General features: G+C 63.1%; 1 protein-coding gene across 2 annotated transcripts; it reads right to left on the bottom strand.

The window, feature by feature from the left end:
* Positions 1 to 4,812: 4,812 nt before the first annotated feature.
* Positions 4,813 to 15,565, bottom strand: LOC309856274 (A-kinase anchor protein 17A-like). Of its 2 annotated transcripts, none has more exons than XM_082717202.1 (5): positions 15,418 to 15,565; positions 12,112 to 12,889; positions 11,497 to 11,645; positions 7,897 to 8,137; positions 4,813 to 6,637 (listed from the first exon to the last, which is right to left on the bottom strand). In XM_082717202.1, the coding sequence occupies exons 2-5, from the start codon at positions 12,871 to 12,873 to the stop codon at positions 5,690 to 5,692; spliced, it is 2,100 nt and encodes a 699-aa protein (XP_082573328.1). In that variant the 5' UTR covers positions 12,874 to 12,889; positions 15,418 to 15,565; the 3' UTR covers positions 4,813 to 5,689. The 2 variants fall into 2 exon arrangements, with proteins under 2 accessions (XP_082573328.1, XP_082573329.1); XM_082717203.1 differs by having other exon boundaries at positions 15,472 to 15,543.
* Positions 15,566 to 18,960: the final 3,395 nt, after the last annotated feature.

The following is an 18,960-nucleotide window of genomic DNA, read 5'->3' on the forward strand; positions in this document are numbered from 1 at the left end:
TCTTTCCTGACGGGAAGACACGGACAGAGCTGCCCCCGTGAGCCTGTCCGTCACGGGCCATCCAGATCCCGGTGCGCAGGACGGACAGAATCCCCGCCTTTTGGGATTTATGTTTTAAAGCAGATGAATCGTGAGCAAAGAGGTTGAAATGTCCATGTCAGAGGGTTCTAATGTGCGGCGTGGAGAGAAGCAGAGGAGGGTGCCTGGGTTTGGGGAGGGGGTGCAATTTTCTAATAGAGGGGTCGGGGGGCCCTGCACATGTGAGTGCCAAGGCCGGCAGGCGACCAAGGGAAGAGCAGCCCAGGAAGAGGAATGGCAGGAGCAAAGGCCCAGGAGCAGCAGCATGTCTGACCTGTTCGGACAAGAAGAAAGGAGCAGGAGCAGGTGCAAAGGCCCTGGGGCAGTGGCACGTGTGACCTGCTTAGGGAAGAGGAAAGGCCCTAGGGCAGCGGCACGTCTGACTGTTCAGAAAGCAAAGGAGCATGGGCAGGTGCAAACGCCCTGGGGCAGCAGCATGTGTGACCTGCTCAGAGAGGAAGGAGCAAGGGCAGGTGCAAAGGCTCTGGGGCAGTGGCATGTGTGAGCTATTCACGGAAAAGCAAAGGAGCAGGCGCAGGTGCAAAGACCCTGGGGCAACAGCATGTCTGACCTGTTCAGACAACAGGAAAGGAGCAGGAGCAGGTGCAAAGGCGGCATGTGTGACCTGCTCAGAGAAGAGCAAAGGCCCTGGGGCGGCAGCATGTGTGACCGGCTCAGAGAAGAGCAAAGGCTCTGGGGCAGTAGAATATATGATCTGTTCAGAGAAGAGCAAAGGCCTAGGGCAGCATTGCACATGACCTGTTCACAGAAGAGCAAAGACCTTGGGGCAAGAGTGTGTCTGACCTGTTCAGAGAAAAGCAAAGGAGCAGGGGGAGAGAAGGGGAGGAGGGGCGCTGGGTGTGGCAAGCAAGTGTGATTTTCTAGCAGCGTGGTCGGGGAGGCCCTGACCATGTGGGTGCCAAGGGAAGCAGGTGACCAAGGGAAGAACAGTGTAGGAAGAGAAACAGCAGGTGCAAATGCCTCGGGACAGCAGCCCATGTGAGCTGTTCAGAGAAGAGCAAATAAGCAGTGGCGGTGCAAAGGTCCTGGGGCAACAGTGTGTCTGACCTGTTCAGAGAAGAGCAAAGGAGCGGGGGCAGGTGCAAAGGCCCTGGGGCAGCAGCATGTGTTGCGCGGTCAGAGAAGAGCAAAGACCCCGGGGCAGTGGCATGTGTGAGCTCAGAGAAGAGCAAAGGAGCACGAGCAGGTGCAAAGGTCCTAGGGCAGCAGCATATGTGACCTATTCAGAGAAGGGCAAAGGAGCCCCCAGAGGACAGAGCAAACAGCAGGAGGAGGGAAAGAGGAGGACGGCTGGAGAGGTCCCAGAGGGCTCTGCAGACTGCTGCAGGGCCCCACCCCAGACAGAGCCCAGTGGAGTGTTGCCAGCAGGGAACCCCCCCCCCCCGGCACACCTCATCCCAGGATGGTCCTCACAGCCGCCCTTCCCCCCTGTGGCCTCCCTGACGAGACGCGATGGCTCAGGTGCTGGGCCCTTGCCCCAGGTGCACACACTACAACACGTCCCGATTGGGGTCTGCACCTGGGTTTGGACAGGTCGGTGGCCACGTGGCGCACACGGAGCCCAGCACAGGGTATCGGCACAGGGGCTCCTGTGGGGAACGGTGACGCCCAGAGCAGTGGGGTGTCGGGGAGCGAGAGGGAAGGGCAGGAGGAGGTCGGGCGCCCGGCCAGCATCAGCGCGCAGCCTCGGATGGACGCCCGCCTCAGCAACCCGGTGGTCCGTCACCCAGCGTCTGGGCTGCGGGCGCTGGAATACTAATGCCGGGGTCGGGGCTTATAAACAACAGTCGTGCATTCCTCACGGTCCCGGCGTGAACGTCCGAGATCCAGATGCAGGCGGACTTGGGGTCCGGGGAGGACTTGCGTCCTGGGTCAGGGATGGCTGTGTACCCTGCGTCTGTTCACCGGGGAGAAGCCCGGGGGCCCCAGGGGTCTCACAGGACAGGTGTCCTGCTGGTGGGGCCGCACCGTCATGGGCGAATCCCACCCCCCCCCCCAAGGCACCACCTGCTAATCCCTCCACCCTGGGGATCAGGATTCAGACCTGAATCTCGGGGACACACACGCTCAGGCACTGGCCATCGTGCTGCAGTGGTGGGGGGTGATGCGAGCTCGGGGGCCGTGCCAGACGGGGACGGCAGCAGAGGCGGCCCCTGCAGGCGTGTGCACAGGATCTGGGCAGAAGCCGCGGTGGGAAGGCGTCTACGTTCTGCAGGACACCGGTGACAGCCTGTGTGTCCGGCCCGCTGGCCACAGGGGCCGGAGGACGTGGCGTCCTCGGGGGCAGGGGGGCCGCCTGGAAGACAAAGAGGGACCTCCGGCTCCCCGCTGTGCGCATGGTCAGTGGGGTCGCTCCACCCCTTCCCCGCCTCGGGGTTCACCTGTCCTTCCCCAGCCCCGTGGGACGCAGGGGGGCAGGGGCAGGCAGTGACCCTGCAGAGCTGGGGAACGAGGCTTATCCCGGGGCAGAAGCAGGGGAGGACGCCGTGTGGACCCTCCGACCGGCCAGGTGGGACCTGCAGGGTACGCTCACCCCCTGTGCTGCCGGCACATCTGCAGGGCTGAGACCGGGCCCCGTCCGGCAGCAGGACTGTCCCAGACAGCCCTGCGCACAGCGCATACGACCCAACCTGCTCGCACACATGCATGTTATCTCCTGTTTCCCCAAAAACGCAAGCAGGGAGGAAACATTTTAAAGGAAGTCCGGCTGCCGTCCTCAGAATGGGTCCCGAGCCCACCCCCCACCCCTCGCCCCGTGACCCCTGCCGCCCTCAGGTCTAGAGAACATCCCTGCCCCGCTCCTCCCTCCGGGCACAGCTGAGGGACACGTCGCCCCGCCGGCGGCCCCTGGCGTCTGTGCAGGGACAGTCAGTAGCAACGGCGTGACGGGGATGCCAACCCAGGTGAGCCCAGATGCTGTCCTTCGTGTCAGTCCGCGGTGACCCCTCTCTCACCGCAGAACAGGGGTGGGGGGGCGGCTCAAAACCAGACACTCGGGTTCTGGGTCCACATTCGGGGTGGTGTCGCTTTGGGGCCCGCCGAAATACATACTACAGCAGGACAAAGTATCTTTGCCCTTTATAGGGCAGAACGTGGCCTGAGGGGCACCCTGTTGCCTCAAGCCACGACCCTTTGCCTCCTGACACCCTGTGATGTTGGGGGCAGGGGTGAGGCCTCCACCATCGACCGTAACGGACCCACCCCCCAACATGTTCCTCGGTTCCCCATTTGCCTCTACAGAGACTTGAAAACAAGGAAAACCGCCCAGAGTGAAAAGGAGCGTCACGAATGACCCACGTCCGTTCGCCCTAGACAGGACCGTCCTTAACGTGCAGGTGCCCGCGAACAGCGCGCGGAATCACGCAAGGCCAGCGGGGCAGCACGGCGAGGACAGTGTGCCCCAGCGCTATTACGGGGATGTCAGCGCAGCCACGGTCAGTCACCGACAGACGCAGCAGGCCCACGGGCGGTGAGGGCGGAACAGCCTGGACAGCACGGTGACCCGTCCACCTTCCCTGGCGCCCAGGGCTCGGACGTCCATGAAGAGCAGGGGAGGGGGTTATCGAAACCCAGATTCCCGGTAGGTCTTTCCCACCCTGCAGGTCTGGGGCTGGCATTCTCCAGCTTTCCTGCCGCTCTCTGGCTCCTGCACGGCCACGTGGATACATCCCATGGTCCCCGGAGGCCACACACTGCCCGGTGACACGTCCCCTGCCCTCTCTCTGTAACCTCTTGCCTTGTTCCAGGCTTCTTCCAGGTTCCTTCTTGGCTTGTTCCAGGTCGACACCTGTTGCCAGAAGCCATGTCCGCAACCTTGCTCTCTGCAAGCCTTTATCACGTCGTGCCCAGTTTAGAGCTCTCCGACCTGTCCTTTCCAAGTTGGAAGTGACCGGGTCCATGCATTCCTGTTCTATGCGAACGCCTCCCCGACCCCTGAACACACCGCGTCTGTTGCCACTGTGCAGACCAGCCTGGAGAACGTCGGTCACGGAAACCCACCTCCCCGAGCTCAGGCAGAAGCTCCCCACACCCGAGACCTACCCCCCCCCCAACCTCCGAGACTTCCCAACACCTGGCCGCAGGATGTCCTGAGCCCGCGACTGGGGAACGCTCAGAGCTGGGCTACAGGGGTCGCAACGGGATTTCTGGGAAGCCCGTCCAATGCCTGAGCTTCTCAGCACACTTGCATCCTGGCCTCAGCAGGCGACAGACCAGACGGAAGCCGCACCAGTTAAAGACCGACAGGTCTGCGGCGTCCATCCTGGTCAGGGACGCGGAACTGAGCTGGGGGGCAGGAGGCCCGCGGCCGTCATCCATGTGCGGACAAGATCTGCGTGCCCTTGAAACAGGGCGGGACAGGGGCACTGCTCTGGTGTGGGGTCCCACAGCGGTGCCGGCCCCTCCCTGCTCCAAGTCTAGGTGAGACAAGGTCCACTGTACCTTCACTCACGTGTAAAACCGGCTCTTTGGTTCTAAAAACGCTGCTTTCGCGAACTTGCTAAAATTGAGCTCAAACAAACGGAAGGCTTTGCAGGACCCAGGACTCTCCTTTTTCACGGGTTATTTTACAGGGACAACCGTGAAGTGCCGCGTTGCCTGTCAGCGGTTCTCAATTAAGCCCGTGTTTCTATCAGTTCCCAATCTGCCAAATTAGGCTCCGTTCTGTAACAGCCCAAAGAGCTCAAACACACAAAAAAGTACGCAAAATATCAGTTCATTGGAAAAAAGATTTTATTCCACAAAAAATGCAAACTGGAGTAAACACCGTCTTTCCTAACGCAAACATTACAGCTATTTTTAAGTATTTCTTGAGCTTCACTTGGAGAAGCGAATGATTATAAAATTTAACAAGTTTTTAAGCCTTAAATCTGTTTGAAATGTTCCAAGTAAAAATAATTTAGCAAAACGGCTTCTTAAAAAAACCACACACGCTAACCTCGACTAGAAACCAAAGCCCCGCACCGACCTTCCTTGATGCGTAACGACCAGTTTGCAGCGCGGATGCTTCCGGAGCGAAGGGGCGGGACACCGAGTCGGACGGCCCCGCACGCACCGCGGCTGGCGGCGGCACGGGTGAGCGCCGAGCTCCAGGACTCACCTGGCGCCACGCGGGACCGCACGCGCCACACCGCCGGCTTCTCGCGCCGTCCCGCCAACCGTCCCGCCAACCGCGCTTCCCAATCACTTAAAATTACAAAAGGAAAAGGAAACAAAAGCGCCAGGGTGCGGCTTTTTCAAATTCTCGGGGCCCTGTGGGACCCCGGCTGTCCGTCCTTGACAGTCTGTCCCCAGACGACGGGCCTGCGCGCACGTGTCAGCGCTGCCGGCCAGGGCGCCTCTCCTGCCGGAGACAGACCGGTGACGTTAAAGCTATTGGATCAACAGTTTTGAGGGAAAACTAAAGGTAGCGACTGCGGACGGCGCGCTCGCAGCGGGCCAGCGGGTGCTGCCGAAGGAGACGCGGGACGCGTGGCCCTCCTGCGTGGCTGGCTCCTGGGCGCCGTGCTGCGCGGAGGCCGGGCGGAAGGGGAGCCGGGAAGCGCCACGGTCCGGATCTTGGCCCCGCGGCCGCACGGGACACCACCACGCATTACCTGTTCCAGGCGCTGCGGTGCCGGCTGGGGGACCCTGAGCGCGACCTGTCCCGCTCGCTGCGGCGATGGCGGCTACGCTTCCGGCCCGAGCCGGCCCTGCGGTCTCGGCTCCTCTCCCGGCGGCTGGACCGCTCTCTGCTGTGCGACCTGCGGGACCGGCTATGCGCGGGGCTCGCGCTCCGCCGCGGAGGGCTGTCGTCCTGGCGCGAGCGCTTCTTGTGCTGCCGCCGCTCCTTCCGCGCCTGCCTCGCGTCCTCCCGACTGCCCGCCCGCCGCGGCCGGCTCCTCTCCCGCTTGGGCCGCTCGTCCTCCGCGCGGCCCCCGCTGGCCCGGCCTCGGCCCCCGCTGGGCTCCCGGTTGCACTTGTCTTGCTCGGAACGGATGTCCTTTTTGGGCGCGTTCTGGTCCCAGGCGGCGGGCAGGCCCTTGGGCTGCTGGTTGTTGTCGGGAATGCAGGCGAGGACGCCGGGGCACCTCTTGTCCGGGGACGCGTCCCCCGCGGCGGCGAGGCGAGAATCGGGGCCTTCCTTGCACGGGGCCTCCTCGGGGACGCTCCCGGTCCCGTTCCTGGGCGTGCCGTCGCTCTCCGGGCGCGGCGGGGTGTCCTTCGGCGTGTCGGGGGGCGGCTGGCCCCCCAGCGGGTGCAGGGCGGCGGCGCCCACGCAGCCGGCCGACACGGTCTGCAGGATGTCCAGCACGGGCTGCAGCAGCTGCGCGTGGGAGAGCGCGAGCTCGTCGCGCGCGCGCGGGTCGTCCGCCTTCTTGCTCAGCAGGATGCTCAGCAGCCGCTCCCGCAGCTCGCGCTCCTTGCGCTGCAGCCCGAGCGCGCGCTCCTTCTCCTCCTCCACGCGCCGCAGCTCCGCCTCCTGCCGCCGCCGCCGCTCCTCCAGCTGCTGCAGCCGCAGCGACGCGTCCTTCCGCTCCTGCTCCTGCAGCTTCGCGGCCTGCGGCACAAAGGGGAAGGCGGCACGTGGACCTCTGGACGCCTCCCGCGCTCCGAGGAGGCGCTGGGTTTGCGGGGGGCCCGAGGCCTGGGGGATGCGGGTGGACGCTCCGGCCGGACTGCGGCCCGCCCAGTCCCGACAGCGCCCGGGCCGCCGTGCGCCCGAGCGAGAAGGAACCCCGTGGCGAAGCAACGCGGCACAGCCCCCGGGGCGGGCATTTTGGGTGGGGCCCGACCTCTCCGAGGCGCGCATGGGGCCTGCTGGGAGGTCGCACGCGGTCACCAGCTACAGGGAGCTGAGATGAGGCGGACACACGCTGCCGCGGCCTCCGCGGGAGGTGCGGGGCCTGGCCTGGGTGCGCGTCTTCAATATTCACCATGAAACAGGAGCTGAGCTGCCGCGTCTCAGCGCGCCTGCCAGTCTCCTTCCCAGGGACTGATCACAACTGTAATTAGACAACAGGTTAGGGGGTCGCCCCGCACCCCACTCTGCGGGGGCACGCGGCCTGCCAGAGCACAAGCAGCGCTGGGCGAGGTCCCCGCGTGGGCCCGGCCCCCGGCTCGCCGGAGTCACCGGCCGGGCCTCCGGAAGGAGCGGAGCGGGCAGGAGGAACGAGGAGATGCTCAGCTCTGAGACCCTCATCCATCAGGCACCCGCCGAGACCTGCGCGGTCCACGGCTGCGGAGGAGGGACGTGGCCCACCCAGGCTCCGTCTGCGCCCTCAGCTCCCCACGGTGCCAACGGGCCCCTCTATCGCCAGGCTCAGCCCACAGCCTCCCGCCGCTCCGGGCCACTGGCTTGCGCGGTCGCAGGAAAACCCGCCCTCCCGCCAGACCCAGGCAGAGCACCTGCAGGGGGAGGAGAGCCACAGGGGCCGGGGGACCCTCGCTGAACTCGGCTGCTCCCTGGGTCCGCGGGGAAACGGGGACCTTCCACCCCTGCTCCCCGAGGGTTCTCGGGACTGTGCCACACACGGGCACACACGTCACACGGATTCAAAGCTGTGCAAACTCTGCCAGACGGGAACATTCTAGAACCTGGACCGAGGCAGGAAGGCCCCCGACACCCGGAGACCGTGTCCCCGACTGTACTGACGCTCATCGTCACCCCGTAGCGGCAGCCGGCGGTGGGAACAGGTCGGTGACGCCAGCCCCCGGTCAGAAACAGCGGACGGCGGCCCGGAGCGGAGGCGGCGGCTCCCCGGCTGCCCAACAAGCCCGCCCCGCGCCCTCCCCCCCGACCCCCCGCGCGCCCCGCACCTTGGCCCTGCTGAGCAGCTCGGCGATGAGGCGGATGGACTGCAGGTTGCGCTGGGCCAGCAGCAGCTTGCGCTCCTCCAGCCGGATCTTCTCCTGCAGCTGCTTCTGCTCCTGCGCCTGCAGCTTCTCCAGCTTCTTCTGGCTGCGGCGCAGCTCGCGGTCCCGCTGCTTCTGCTCCCGCCGGCGCAGCTTCTCCTCGCGCTTCCGCTCCCGCTCCAGCTCCTCCAGCTGCTTCTGTTTCCTGCGGGAACACGCCGACCGCTCCCGTGACCGCTCCCGTGAGCAGGGAGCGGCCGCGGCGGTGCGCGGTACCCGGCCACGCGGGGGCTGCACGCGGGGGGATGGCGCGGGGGTCCGAGCGCGAGCACGCGCGCACGTTTTAACCCCGTTCCCACACTCGGGCTCCGCTCAACCCGGGGAACTGGAGAAACGGACACGCACGCAGACCATGGGTTTTCAGAACCTTCCGAGGGACGGTCCTGCCGACCAGCCTCAGCCACGGAGGAAACAACGTGAGGGTGGGACACAGAAACTCTGGGTTTGAATGAGGCCCACCAAAAGCTGCAGAGGCCCACGACGGCCTGGGAACCTCCTGCCACAGCGCCAGCGGGGCTGGCCAGGCAGAACTGACCCCTGGGGCCCCCGATACACAGCATTCCTGCCACAAAGGGGAGGCGGCACATGAGCAGACATGGGGGCAAAGGCAGGGGGTGGACAGGGCCATCAGGAGACACACGGTCCAGCGCCTGCAGCACGCCAGCCCATAGGACAACCCGGCACCCGCGCCCCGGACTCACTGCACATGGTTGTCGGCTCAGACACCACCTTTGGCTCAGGATAGAAGGGCTCAGCATGCACACCGCGCTGGCACATGCTCCCAGGGCACAAAGCCCATGGCTGGGGCTCTGCCGTAGGGTGCCGCGGAAACAGCAGGATGCACAAGTGCACAGTCCCAGACGGAGTTCTGGAAGCATTTTACTAAGGGAAAGACTAAACGCAGAAAACCGTGTACCCGGGGATCCCGCCTGTGTGGTATTCCAGGAAAGACAAAGCCACAGTGACAGAAACCGAGGACAGCGTGCCCCCCGTGTCTCTCCTGGACCGAGGGTCCCTAAAAGCGCGCTCTCCGGTACAGAAACGGTCATGTCGCCAAGAGGAACCACGCACACACGGCAGGTTGTTATAAACCAAACCCACGCCCACAGCCACCGGTTAGATCCTTTGTTTCTGGCAGGGGGAGGGGTCCCCAAAAAGAGGATCAAAATGCAACCAGGAGAGCTGCAGAGACCCCAACAGGGCAAGTCTGCAAACCATGGGGTATGTCTCCACGGCAACCTCAGCCGCACTCCGGCCTCAGAACTGGTCAAATAACCGAGACAAGGGACAGAGCTGAAAACCGCCCTGAGGAGACAGGACGCACGAGGAGCCCAGGAGGCAGCCAAAACCCTGCAGAGCAGCCCCACAGCCAGGGTGACGCCACACCGCGGAGAACGCGCACCCAACAGGACCGACAGGCAGGCAAACGCTTCGTGGCCCAGCAAGGACGGGGCGGAGCGTGGGGCTGGGCACTCCCACTGGCCAGTGGGGCAAGGGGCGGGGCCTCCGCGGGCACCGAGAGCCGCCCAGTGTCCAGACCCCACCAGTGCCGAGAGCCGCGGGTCGGAGCAGCCTGAGGCGTCCTGCCGGCGGGCACTGCTCTGAGCAGGGGCGGAGCCGGAGGCCCAGGGGCTGGTCGCCTGCCAGAGCGGGACAGCCACCCATCACGCTCCACCTGTCTGAGACTCACAAGGGGCAAGTGAACATGCGCCAGTGACCGAGGCTGGACGGGCGCCAAGGCTGCGCGAGGCCGGCCCGCACACTCGGGCCGAGAAAGGGCCACAGCCGGCGGTAGCAGCGGGCTCCGCGGGGCCGGCCTGGCCCCCTCCCCTCGCATCCCTCACCTCTAACGAGCACTCGGTGAGCTCAGCAGAGGCACTGGCTGCGCCCGACTGCCCGCACCCCCCCATCCGGAACCGTCAGTCCCCATCACGCCTCCAGCCCAGACAGACAGAGCAGCCTGTTCTCCGGGACCAAGTCCCCGCTTCTTCTGGGGGTGAAGGTCCAGGACACGGTGCCTCTAGTGAGACCCCGGTGCCTCCTGAGAGGGTGTGGGGAGGAGCCCAGGTGTGGGCGTCAGGCTCCGTGCTCGGGGGGACAAGGCCTGGGCGGCCGTGCTTGCAACAGGTCAGAAGTCTGACGGAGCCTCCCGCCTGGGCCTTTCCCGCTCTGCCCAAGGAGCCCAGGGACACAGGGACAGGGGCTCAGGGTAAGACCCCCACCACCAGCCCCGGGTGCAATGTGTGCACGACGAGCCCCAAGTATTGGCCGCACTCTGGGGCGGAGTCTCCGGTCCCAGCCATGCCCCACACACGGCCCGCACGTCCTGCCCGGCCATCAAGGCGCCTCTCCCTGGTAAACGACACGGAGCCAGGGCAGGAGTAACACACGTGGTGTGCACCCGCAGCCCCAGATGGACTTGGCAGCAAAATCTCAGTCCAGAGTCGACTATGCGTCCAGGTCCCGGTGAAGGCGCCCCCAGCCGCAGGGGTGGACTGCCCTCTACGCACACGCAATCCCCAAGACCGCTAACGGGGAACGCGGCCCCATCAGACGCACCCTGCCCGTACACCCGGCAGCACACGGAACACAAACCACGGGTGGGAAACACCCCAAAACGAGGGGGCGCCACGGCTGAGCGTCCTTCCACAGCACAAGAACGTGGACGGGCAGCGACAGTGAGCGGGCGCATCCCCCATGCTTGAGCGGCCCGAGAGCCCAGCGACGACAGCCTAGCCACATAAACTGCTTCCCCTGGAACGCGGCCTAGGTTACCAAGCGTCCAGTCCCTGTCGCGAGCGGAGCTTCGTCCCGAGTGCACGGCGGCCCCAACAAGGGATGCTGTGCAGGGACAGCATGGCCCAGGCCTCCGGTGGCACGTGCATGGACGCACAGCGGGACGCGTACACACCCCGGACATACACGGAGAAGCGTGCAGGGAGACACGCACATTCAGATGGCACGGAAACGCGCGCACGGAAACGTACGCACGGAGAAGCACACATGGAAATGCACGCAGAGACACGCTCACTCAGATGGCACGGAGACGCGCACACGGAGACACGCACACGAGAACACATGCAAGGAGACGCGCGCACGGGAATACGCACAAGGAGACGCGCTCACTCAGATGGCACGGAGACGCGCACACGGAAACGCGCGCACAGACACGCGCACAGAGACTCAGATGGCACAGAGACGCGCACACGGGAACGCGCGCAAGGAGACGCGCTCACTCAGATGGCACGGAGACGCGCACACGGAAACGCACGCACAGACGCGCGCATAGACACGCTCACTCAGATGGCAGAGACGCGCACAGAGAGACGCGCACACGGGAACGCGCGCAAGGAGACGCGCTCAGATGGCACGGAGACGCGCGCAGAGACCCGCTCACTCAGATGGCACGGAGACGCGCACATGGAAACGCGCGCACGGAGACGCGCGCACAGAGACGTGCTCACTCAGACGCATGCACGCAGGGGCCCGCGCGTGCACACCGACCTCTCCTCGGCGCGCTGCCGCTCCTCCGCCTCCTTCTCACGGCGCTTCTGCTCCTCCCGCTGTTGCTCCAGCTCCTGCAGCTTCTGCCTCTCCAGCTGCCGCTTCTTAATGGACGCGTCGCTCAGGTGCTTGGTGGAGTCGAAGGAGACCTTCGGGGGCGAACAGCACAGAGCACAGTGACCCGTGAGCACGCTTCAGACCCGCAGCCGGAGCTGCCCGATAGCACAGAACGCCCGCGTTCCAGAGACCCTGCACTCAACAGCGGGGGCACCCGGGACATGGGGCCTGGACCCCTGGGACGCGTCCGAGCGGTCGCAGCCACTTGGCGGCTCAACACGGAGCTCCCGGCCGATGGGGGCGTGGGGGGTGGTGTGGAGCGTGCAGGACACAGATGCGACTGCCTGCTCCGATGGTCGGGAAAGAAGGTCCCCATTATCCAAGAGAGCGTGTCCCCTCCCCCAAGGACCTCCCCCGTGGACAGACGCGAGCAGGCCAGCCGCCACGGGGCCTCCGCTGCGTGAACAAGGGCTGCCCACCAGCCCGCGGCCCCCGAACCCGCCACGGGACCTGCCCCAGACGGTGCCCGGGCCAGGGCAGGCGCTGGGCCGGGCTCACCTTGATGTTGCAGGCCACGGCCTTGCCGTCTTCCCCCTTGTACATGAGCTTCATGCCGCGCAGGGCGCTCATGGCCTGGATAAAGCCCACGTACTCGCGGTACTGCACGTAGGCCTCGAAGTTCAAGTGTCCCCCGAAACTGAAGGTGTGGAAGTTGCGGCCGGTCATCTCCTCCCGGTAGGGGTCCAGCATGGGGATGTCCACGTTGCGGATCTCCCCGAACTTCTCGAACACCTTGACTAGCACCTCCTCGCTGGGCTTCTCGGAGCCTGACTCCTTGAGGGCGAACCACCTGCAGGGCAGGCCCTCCAGGTGGATGGTGTCCGGCCGCTCCCCAGGCAGCGTCTCGTTCATGTCCTTGGCGTCGCGGAAGAAGGAGTCCCAGTCGTGGCGCGTGGGGAAGTCGATCTTGAACTCGGCGGCGCGCACCTTGAGGATGTCGGAGAAGCCGCTGAGCTTGATGGTCTTGCCGTCCAGGCAGGCCAGGAAGGACTTGACCAGGCTCTTGTTCTCCACCTCGCCCTCGAAGCGGATGAAGTCCATGGTGCTCTTGGAGATGCGCAGCGTGGAGAACTGGTGGTTGTGCACCATGCCCTTCAGCCGCTCCATCACCTCCCAGTTGGAGATGGACTTGCCCGGCTGCTTCAGCTGCGGCAGCGCCACGCTGATGGTCATCTTCGTGATGGGCTTCAGGTACAGGCCGTACGGGGGGCACAGCTCCACCGCCTCAGACGTGTCGTGCACGATGGTGGCCGCGGCCATAGCCGGAACCGTGGGCCTGGAACACCAACACGGGCGGTCAGGGCAGCAGGCCTGGGACACCGGGGTGCCTGCCCACCTCTGCCCAGGAGCGGGGCTCGAGCGCACGAGACGCCACCATCTCCCAAACCCGTGTTTTGTGCGGCTGGGGTTTTTTTGTTTTTTTGGTTTTTTTTGAATCAGAGAAAAAAGAAACCCAGGCTGCAGAAAACTTCCAGGAGGAGCCTTGGGTCACCCAGCGCAGCAGCAGCCCTCCCAAGGCCGCGGAGGGAGCGCAACCGGCAGCTCCACTCCCCTGCAGGGGGAGAGGCTGCGGACTGGAGGACTCGGGACAGGAAGGAACTCAGCTGCAGACGCCCGGAGGGTCTGCGCAGGCAGAGGCCCGAAGGAAACAGGAAGTTTCTGGCCCCAGTGTCCGCTTCAACAACTCCACTGCGGCTCATGGACCCTTCGCGTCTGCCGTAAAGTAACTAGCAGAGAAGGGCCCGTGCAGCCTGCGCGCTCCCGTGCGCACCTGCCCTCCTCCTGGCCTTCTGCCCTCCCCGTCCTCCCCCGAGGCAGCACCCTCCTACTGGTCCAACCAGTGCCACTTCCGGAAAGCCCAGCTCCAGCAGGAACCCAAACAACACTGGCAGCTGCCGCCCCCGCCCCCTGCCGGGAGCCTTCCCTCAAGGCCTGAGGCTCAGCCTGGGCCTTCTCCCCCACAGAGGGGCTGGTGCAGGGCAGAAGAGGCACCTGGCTGGGTCTAGGGGTAGGGAGGCCCCACACAAAGGGCTGACGGAGGGCCGTAGAGCCCCCCCAGCCCAGTCTAAGGGACTGAGGAACTCTGGGCCGACTTGTGACCCAAGACCTCCCCCAGCGTGGTCCCCATGGCCTCAGCTACCCCTAGTCCAGGCCCCCCCTTCGTCAACCCTGCAGCCCGATGACCTCCAGCCCCTCCAGCTGCCCCTGGGCCCAGGGACTGGCCTCCACTGGTCAGGGCTCTCCACAGCCCCGCCGGCACCCTCAGCTTCCCCCAGGACCAGGGACAACCACAGTCCTCCACCCGTTTACCCTCTATGACCTGCCACTGCCCCCAGGACCGCCCGGGTCTCTAGGGCCCTCTGTGCCCTCAGGAGCCCCAGATCCCTCCGCCAGGGAAGGCCTCTGTTTCTGCTCCCAGGATCCCTGCGGTCCCTAGCCCCCCTCAGAAGGTGACCCTTGGACATGCTCCTCCCCTTGCAGCCCACCACCCTCAGGAACCCCAGGTCACAGGAGCCAGCACCCCCCCTCAGCTTCCCAGTGTCCTAGCCGGGGGCCACCAGTCCCAGAGACCTCAGGCACCAGCTCCCAGAGCCCCCAGCACCCCCATGCCCCACCCCCTGGTACCCCCACCTCTAGCAGACCCCAGCCCCCCATCCATCCCCCTCCCTCCCAGACGCTTCCTGCTCCTGTGTCCAAGCCCCCATCCCAGACCACTGGTTCCGAAAGGCCCCGCAGGTAGCAGGCCCGGCAAGCCCCAGGGATCCCCGGTGTCACAGAACACTGGCCCTCCTGGACCTCCAGCTCCCTGGAGCCCCCGGCCTTCACAGCCCTGGTCCTGGCCGCTGGCCCCAGAGACACTGTAGGCGCCAGTCCCCGCCCCCCGGCCCCCTAGCTGCTGGCATCCCCAGCCCTCCCGGCTGCCAGCTCCCCAGAGCTCCCAGTTCTCAGACATCCCCGCCCCTCACAGCCCCCCCCCCCGCCCCGCCAGAGCCCCCGGCCCTGACAGACCCGGCCCCTGCAGCCCCCAGACCCCCGGTCCTCGCAGATCTAGGCCCCCCCAGAACCTCCTGTTCTCAGACTCCCGCCTCTCACAACCCCCACAGCCCTCAGAGCCCCCGACCCTCGAAGACCCCCAGAGCCCCCGGTCCTCGCAGACCTAGGCCCCCCCAGAACCTCCTGTCCTCAGACCCCGGCGCCTCGCAGCCCCCCGCAGCCCCCCGGAGCCCGTGACCCTGGCAGACCCCAGCCCCGGAGGCCCCCAGAGCTCCGGGCCCTCGCAGACCTCAGCCCCTCGAAGACCCCGGCGGTGACAGGCCCCCGACTCTCGCAGACCTTGACCCCCAGAACCTCCTGTCCTCAGACCCCGGCCCCTCACAGCCCCCAGAGCTCCCACGGCCCCTGACCCTCGCAGACCCCAGGCCCCGCAGCCCCCAGAGCCCGTGACCCTGGCAGACCCCAGCCCCCGAGGCCCCCAGAGCTCAGGGCCCTCGAAGACCTCGGCCCCTCGAAGACCTCGGCCCCCCCAGAACCTCCTGTCCTCAGACCTCGGCCCCCCGCAGGCCCCGCAGCCCCCCGGAGCCCCGACCCTCGCACACCTCGGCCCCCCGCAGCCCCCGGAGCCCCCCAGAACCTCCGCGGCTCCCGGCCCTCAACCCCCGACCGTTCGCAGCCCGCCGGAGCCCCGGGACCCCCGCAGCCCCCGGCCCCCCCAACCATCCCCGCGAGCCCCCGGCCCCCCCGCCCCGCGGCCCCCGCGGCCCCGGCCCGGAACGCGGAAAGGCGTGGTCCCGGGGACTCGCTCACCGGCGCGGGGCTCCGCCTGCGCCCCCGGCCGCCGCCGCCCAGGCCCGAGCTCACCGCCGTCCCCCGACAACCCCGGCAGCCGCGGCCTCCCCGCCCGCCGCCGCCACCGTCCGCCGCAGGCGCCCCCGACGCCACCCGCCGCCGCCGCCGCCGCCGCCGTGCCCGCCCCTGTGACGCATTTCCGCTTCCGGCCCTGGACCCGCGGAAGCGGCCGCGCGGCGGCTCCCTGTTTCGTCTGCCGGCTCTGGCTCCGCCCCTAGGCGGGACTTCCGGGAGGCCTCCGCGCGGGGAGGGGGTGGGGGGTGGCGGGCGGGCTCGGGCTTTGCACTGCGCGTGCGCGAGTCCGCCCCGCCCCCAGGCGCCACCTGCGCGCGGGTTCTAACCGCGGGCCCTACCTGCGGGCGCGCGCATCGCAGACAGCCCGGCTGTAGCGTTGGTCTGTAAGTCACTCAGTTACCACGGGTCCCTTGTACCTCCGACGTACGTGCCTGGTGGACGGTTACTAAACACGCCAAGTGGGGGACAGCGTCCGGCTTTACCTGTGTCTTCTCTTCGTTACCTTTATCCATTAATCCCAAAATACGTAAAATCTTTACCACTTCCACCGCTCCTATTCTCAGGTCGTGAATCTCAAATTATGTAACATTTAAGGAGCCACAGGAGATACATTGTATATGAATATGTAACCATAGCTCTTTTTGTTTTGTTTTGTTTTGTTTTTTGTTCTTGATTTTTTTTTTATAAACATATATTTTTATCCCCAGGGGTACAGGTCTGTGAATCACCAGGTTTACACACTTCACAGCACTCACCAAAGCACATACCCTCCCCAATGTCCATAACCCCACCCCCTTCTCCCAAACCCCCTCCCCCCAGCAACCCTCAGTTTGTTTTGTGAGATTAGAGTCACTTATGGTTTGTCTCCCTCCCAATCCCATCTTGCTTCATTGATTCTTCTCCTACCCACTTAAGCCCCATGTTGCATCACCACTTCCTCATATCAGGGAGATCATATGATAGTTGTCTTTCTCCGCTTGACTTATTTCGCTAAGCATGATACGCTCTAGTTCCATCCATGTTGTCGCAAATGGCAAGATTTCGTTTCTTTTGATGGCTGCATAGTATTCCATTGTGTATATATACCACATCTTCTTGATCCATTCATCTGTGGATGGACATCTAGGTTCTTTCCATAGTTTGGCTATTGTGGACATTGCTGCTAGAAACATTCGGGTGCACGTGCCCCTTTGGATCACTACGTTTGTATCTTTAGGGTAAATACCCAATAGTGCAATTGCTGGGTCATAGGGCAGTTCTATTTTCAACACTTTGAGGAACCTCCATGCTGTTTTCCAGAGAGGTTGCACCAGCTTGCATTCCCAGTAACCATAGCTCTTGACTAGTACTGTGCCTGCGTATAATCCCATAACGACACTCATTACACGCCAGCGACTCGCAATTTATTAAACCCCAAGTTATGGCAGATGCTGCCTAAGGCATGTGTTTCTGATGCCCCAAATAGGTCCTGATTCTGGGGGCGCCTGGGTGGCTCCGTCCGTCAAGTCTCAGACTGTGGATTTCCGCTGGGGTCACGATCTCGGGGTCATAGGATCGAGGGTTCCCCGTCCCACAGCCCCCATCAGGCTCCTTCTTTTTAAAGATTTAAAATCTTCTTTTAGTGAAAAAAAAAATTTTTAATCTTCTTTTAAAGAGTTAAAAATCTTTTTAAAAAAAGAAAAGAAAAGAAGAGAAATATGTCACAAGTCTGCAAAGTGAAAATCCAGGGTAGGAGAACACAAATCTGTCGTTCAACACAAGGTGCCTAAACCTTACCTTCAGACAGGGCCGGACTGGGTGAGGGGACCCAGGGGCTCCTGAGCATCTGGGGGTCTGGTATGTGTGAGTCATGGTGTCCTATTAATAAGCCGCCCAGGAAAACAAATAGGATCATGATCTCCTGACAAGGAGGCAACAGAGTATCCGGGGTCCCGAGGAAAATGGGACCACTCTTTGAACCTGGGCCACCGTCTCTGCCGTCTTTATTTAACTTCCGCTTTGTGAAACAGAGACTTGTTTGGGGTTCTCGCTAAACCTTGTCCCCAACGCGGCTTGCAAGGCGATGGCGCTGTTTCCCCGGGGGACGGTTAAATTTGGAAACTGTTTTTCCACTCCGCTCTCTGAAGCGTTTGCAGAGCAAATTAAGGGATGAGATACTCTTTCAGAACCTGCACACCTCTGAGAGGCGGTCATAACAATTTCAAAAACGTTCAAGGAAAATCCTTTTACGTGTTCGAGCAAGATATTCCTCTTCTGGATACATCTCAGAAACAGAAAAACAACAAACTCCCGTATATCTAGAGCCCTAACCTTGTGCCCTCCATATGGCCTGGACATAGCTGTATAAATCACTCTCATTGAGTATGAATGAAGGCTGGGGATGATGGGATTCGCTCCCAGGATTCTTTGGCATAGGGGAAGGAATTTTGCAGTTGTAATCAAAGACCCTAATCAGGAAAATGAATTGTGGGTGGGCCTGGCCTAATCAGGTGTGGAAATCAGCATTAAGAAGGGCACGAGACTTGAGGCAGCAAAGACACAGCCTGGTGGCCTGCAAAAAGAAGCAAACTGCCTTTCGGAGAAGATCCTTTGGCAGGAATTAGTAGTTTTTACTGCTTCAACCTCAGAGAATTGAATTCTGCAAATAACCAGTAAGCTTCTAAGGCACCCAAAGTCTCAGAGGAGACCTGCCTCCCCCTTACTGGTGGCCAACACCCGATTTCAGCCTAGTGAGTCCCTGAGTAGAGACGCGGTTAGCTCATGCCTGGACTCCAGACTTAACAGAAACTGTGGGATGTTTTAAAATGTGTCTACCACGTTTCTATCACATATGGTGTATGTAGGGGGGAGGACTGGAATAACAAAAATGTATCCTTTCTAGTGCCGGACAAAGTCTGAAATCAAGGTGTCCGCAGGCTTAGCTCCTTGCAAAGCTCCACTTTCAGTTCCAAGCCTGTCTCCCAGCTCCTGGTGGTGGCCCGAAATCCTTGCTGTTCCGTGCTTGTGGCCCCATGACCCCAACGTCTGCCACCGCACAAACACCTTCCCTCCGTGTGTGTGTCTGTCTCTATGTCTCCACTTCTCATTAGGACACCCGTCACGTTGGGTTAAAAGCTTACCATAGTCCACCATGACCTCATCTTCATTTAACTGATTAGGGCCGACACACAGCGGGACCCAGCCCCTTGCTAGATGCTGGCATTCGAGGAGGCACCGCAAGAACTGAGACTAGCTAACTGGTCTACATGCGGAACCAATCCAATTCTGGCTTCCCTTGAGATTGCACGCTTCCCTCTAAGCTACACACCTCCTCCTCCATATTGATACCTTGAGATCTTGATATTGATACCTTGAGATCTATAAATGTGTGCATATATGGATACCTATGAATCTATCTAATATCTATCTATCTATCATCTATCTACCTATCATCTCTCTCCATCCCTCTCCCATCTATCCAACCACCTATGTACTCATCAGTTGATC

The sequence above is a fragment of the Mustela nivalis genome, assembly GCF_964662115.1.
Source record: "Mustela nivalis genome assembly, chromosome: X".
NCBI classification, from domain to species: Eukaryota; Metazoa; Chordata; class Mammalia; order Carnivora; family Mustelidae; genus Mustela; species Mustela nivalis.

Coding starts and splice junctions, on each gene's coding strand:
- LOC309856274 (XM_082717202.1), bottom strand. CDS start 12,873: ATGGCCGCGGCCACCATCGTGCACGACACGTCTGAGGCGGTGGAGCTG. Junction 11,646..12,111: donor CCGTGGCCTGCAACATCAAG/GTGAGCCCGGCC, acceptor TCGCCCCCGAAG/GTCTCCTTCGACTCCACCAA. Junction 8,138..11,496: donor CGGCAGCGCGCCGAGGAGAG/GTCGGTGTGCAC, acceptor GTGTTCCCGCAG/GAAACAGAAGCAGCTGGAGG.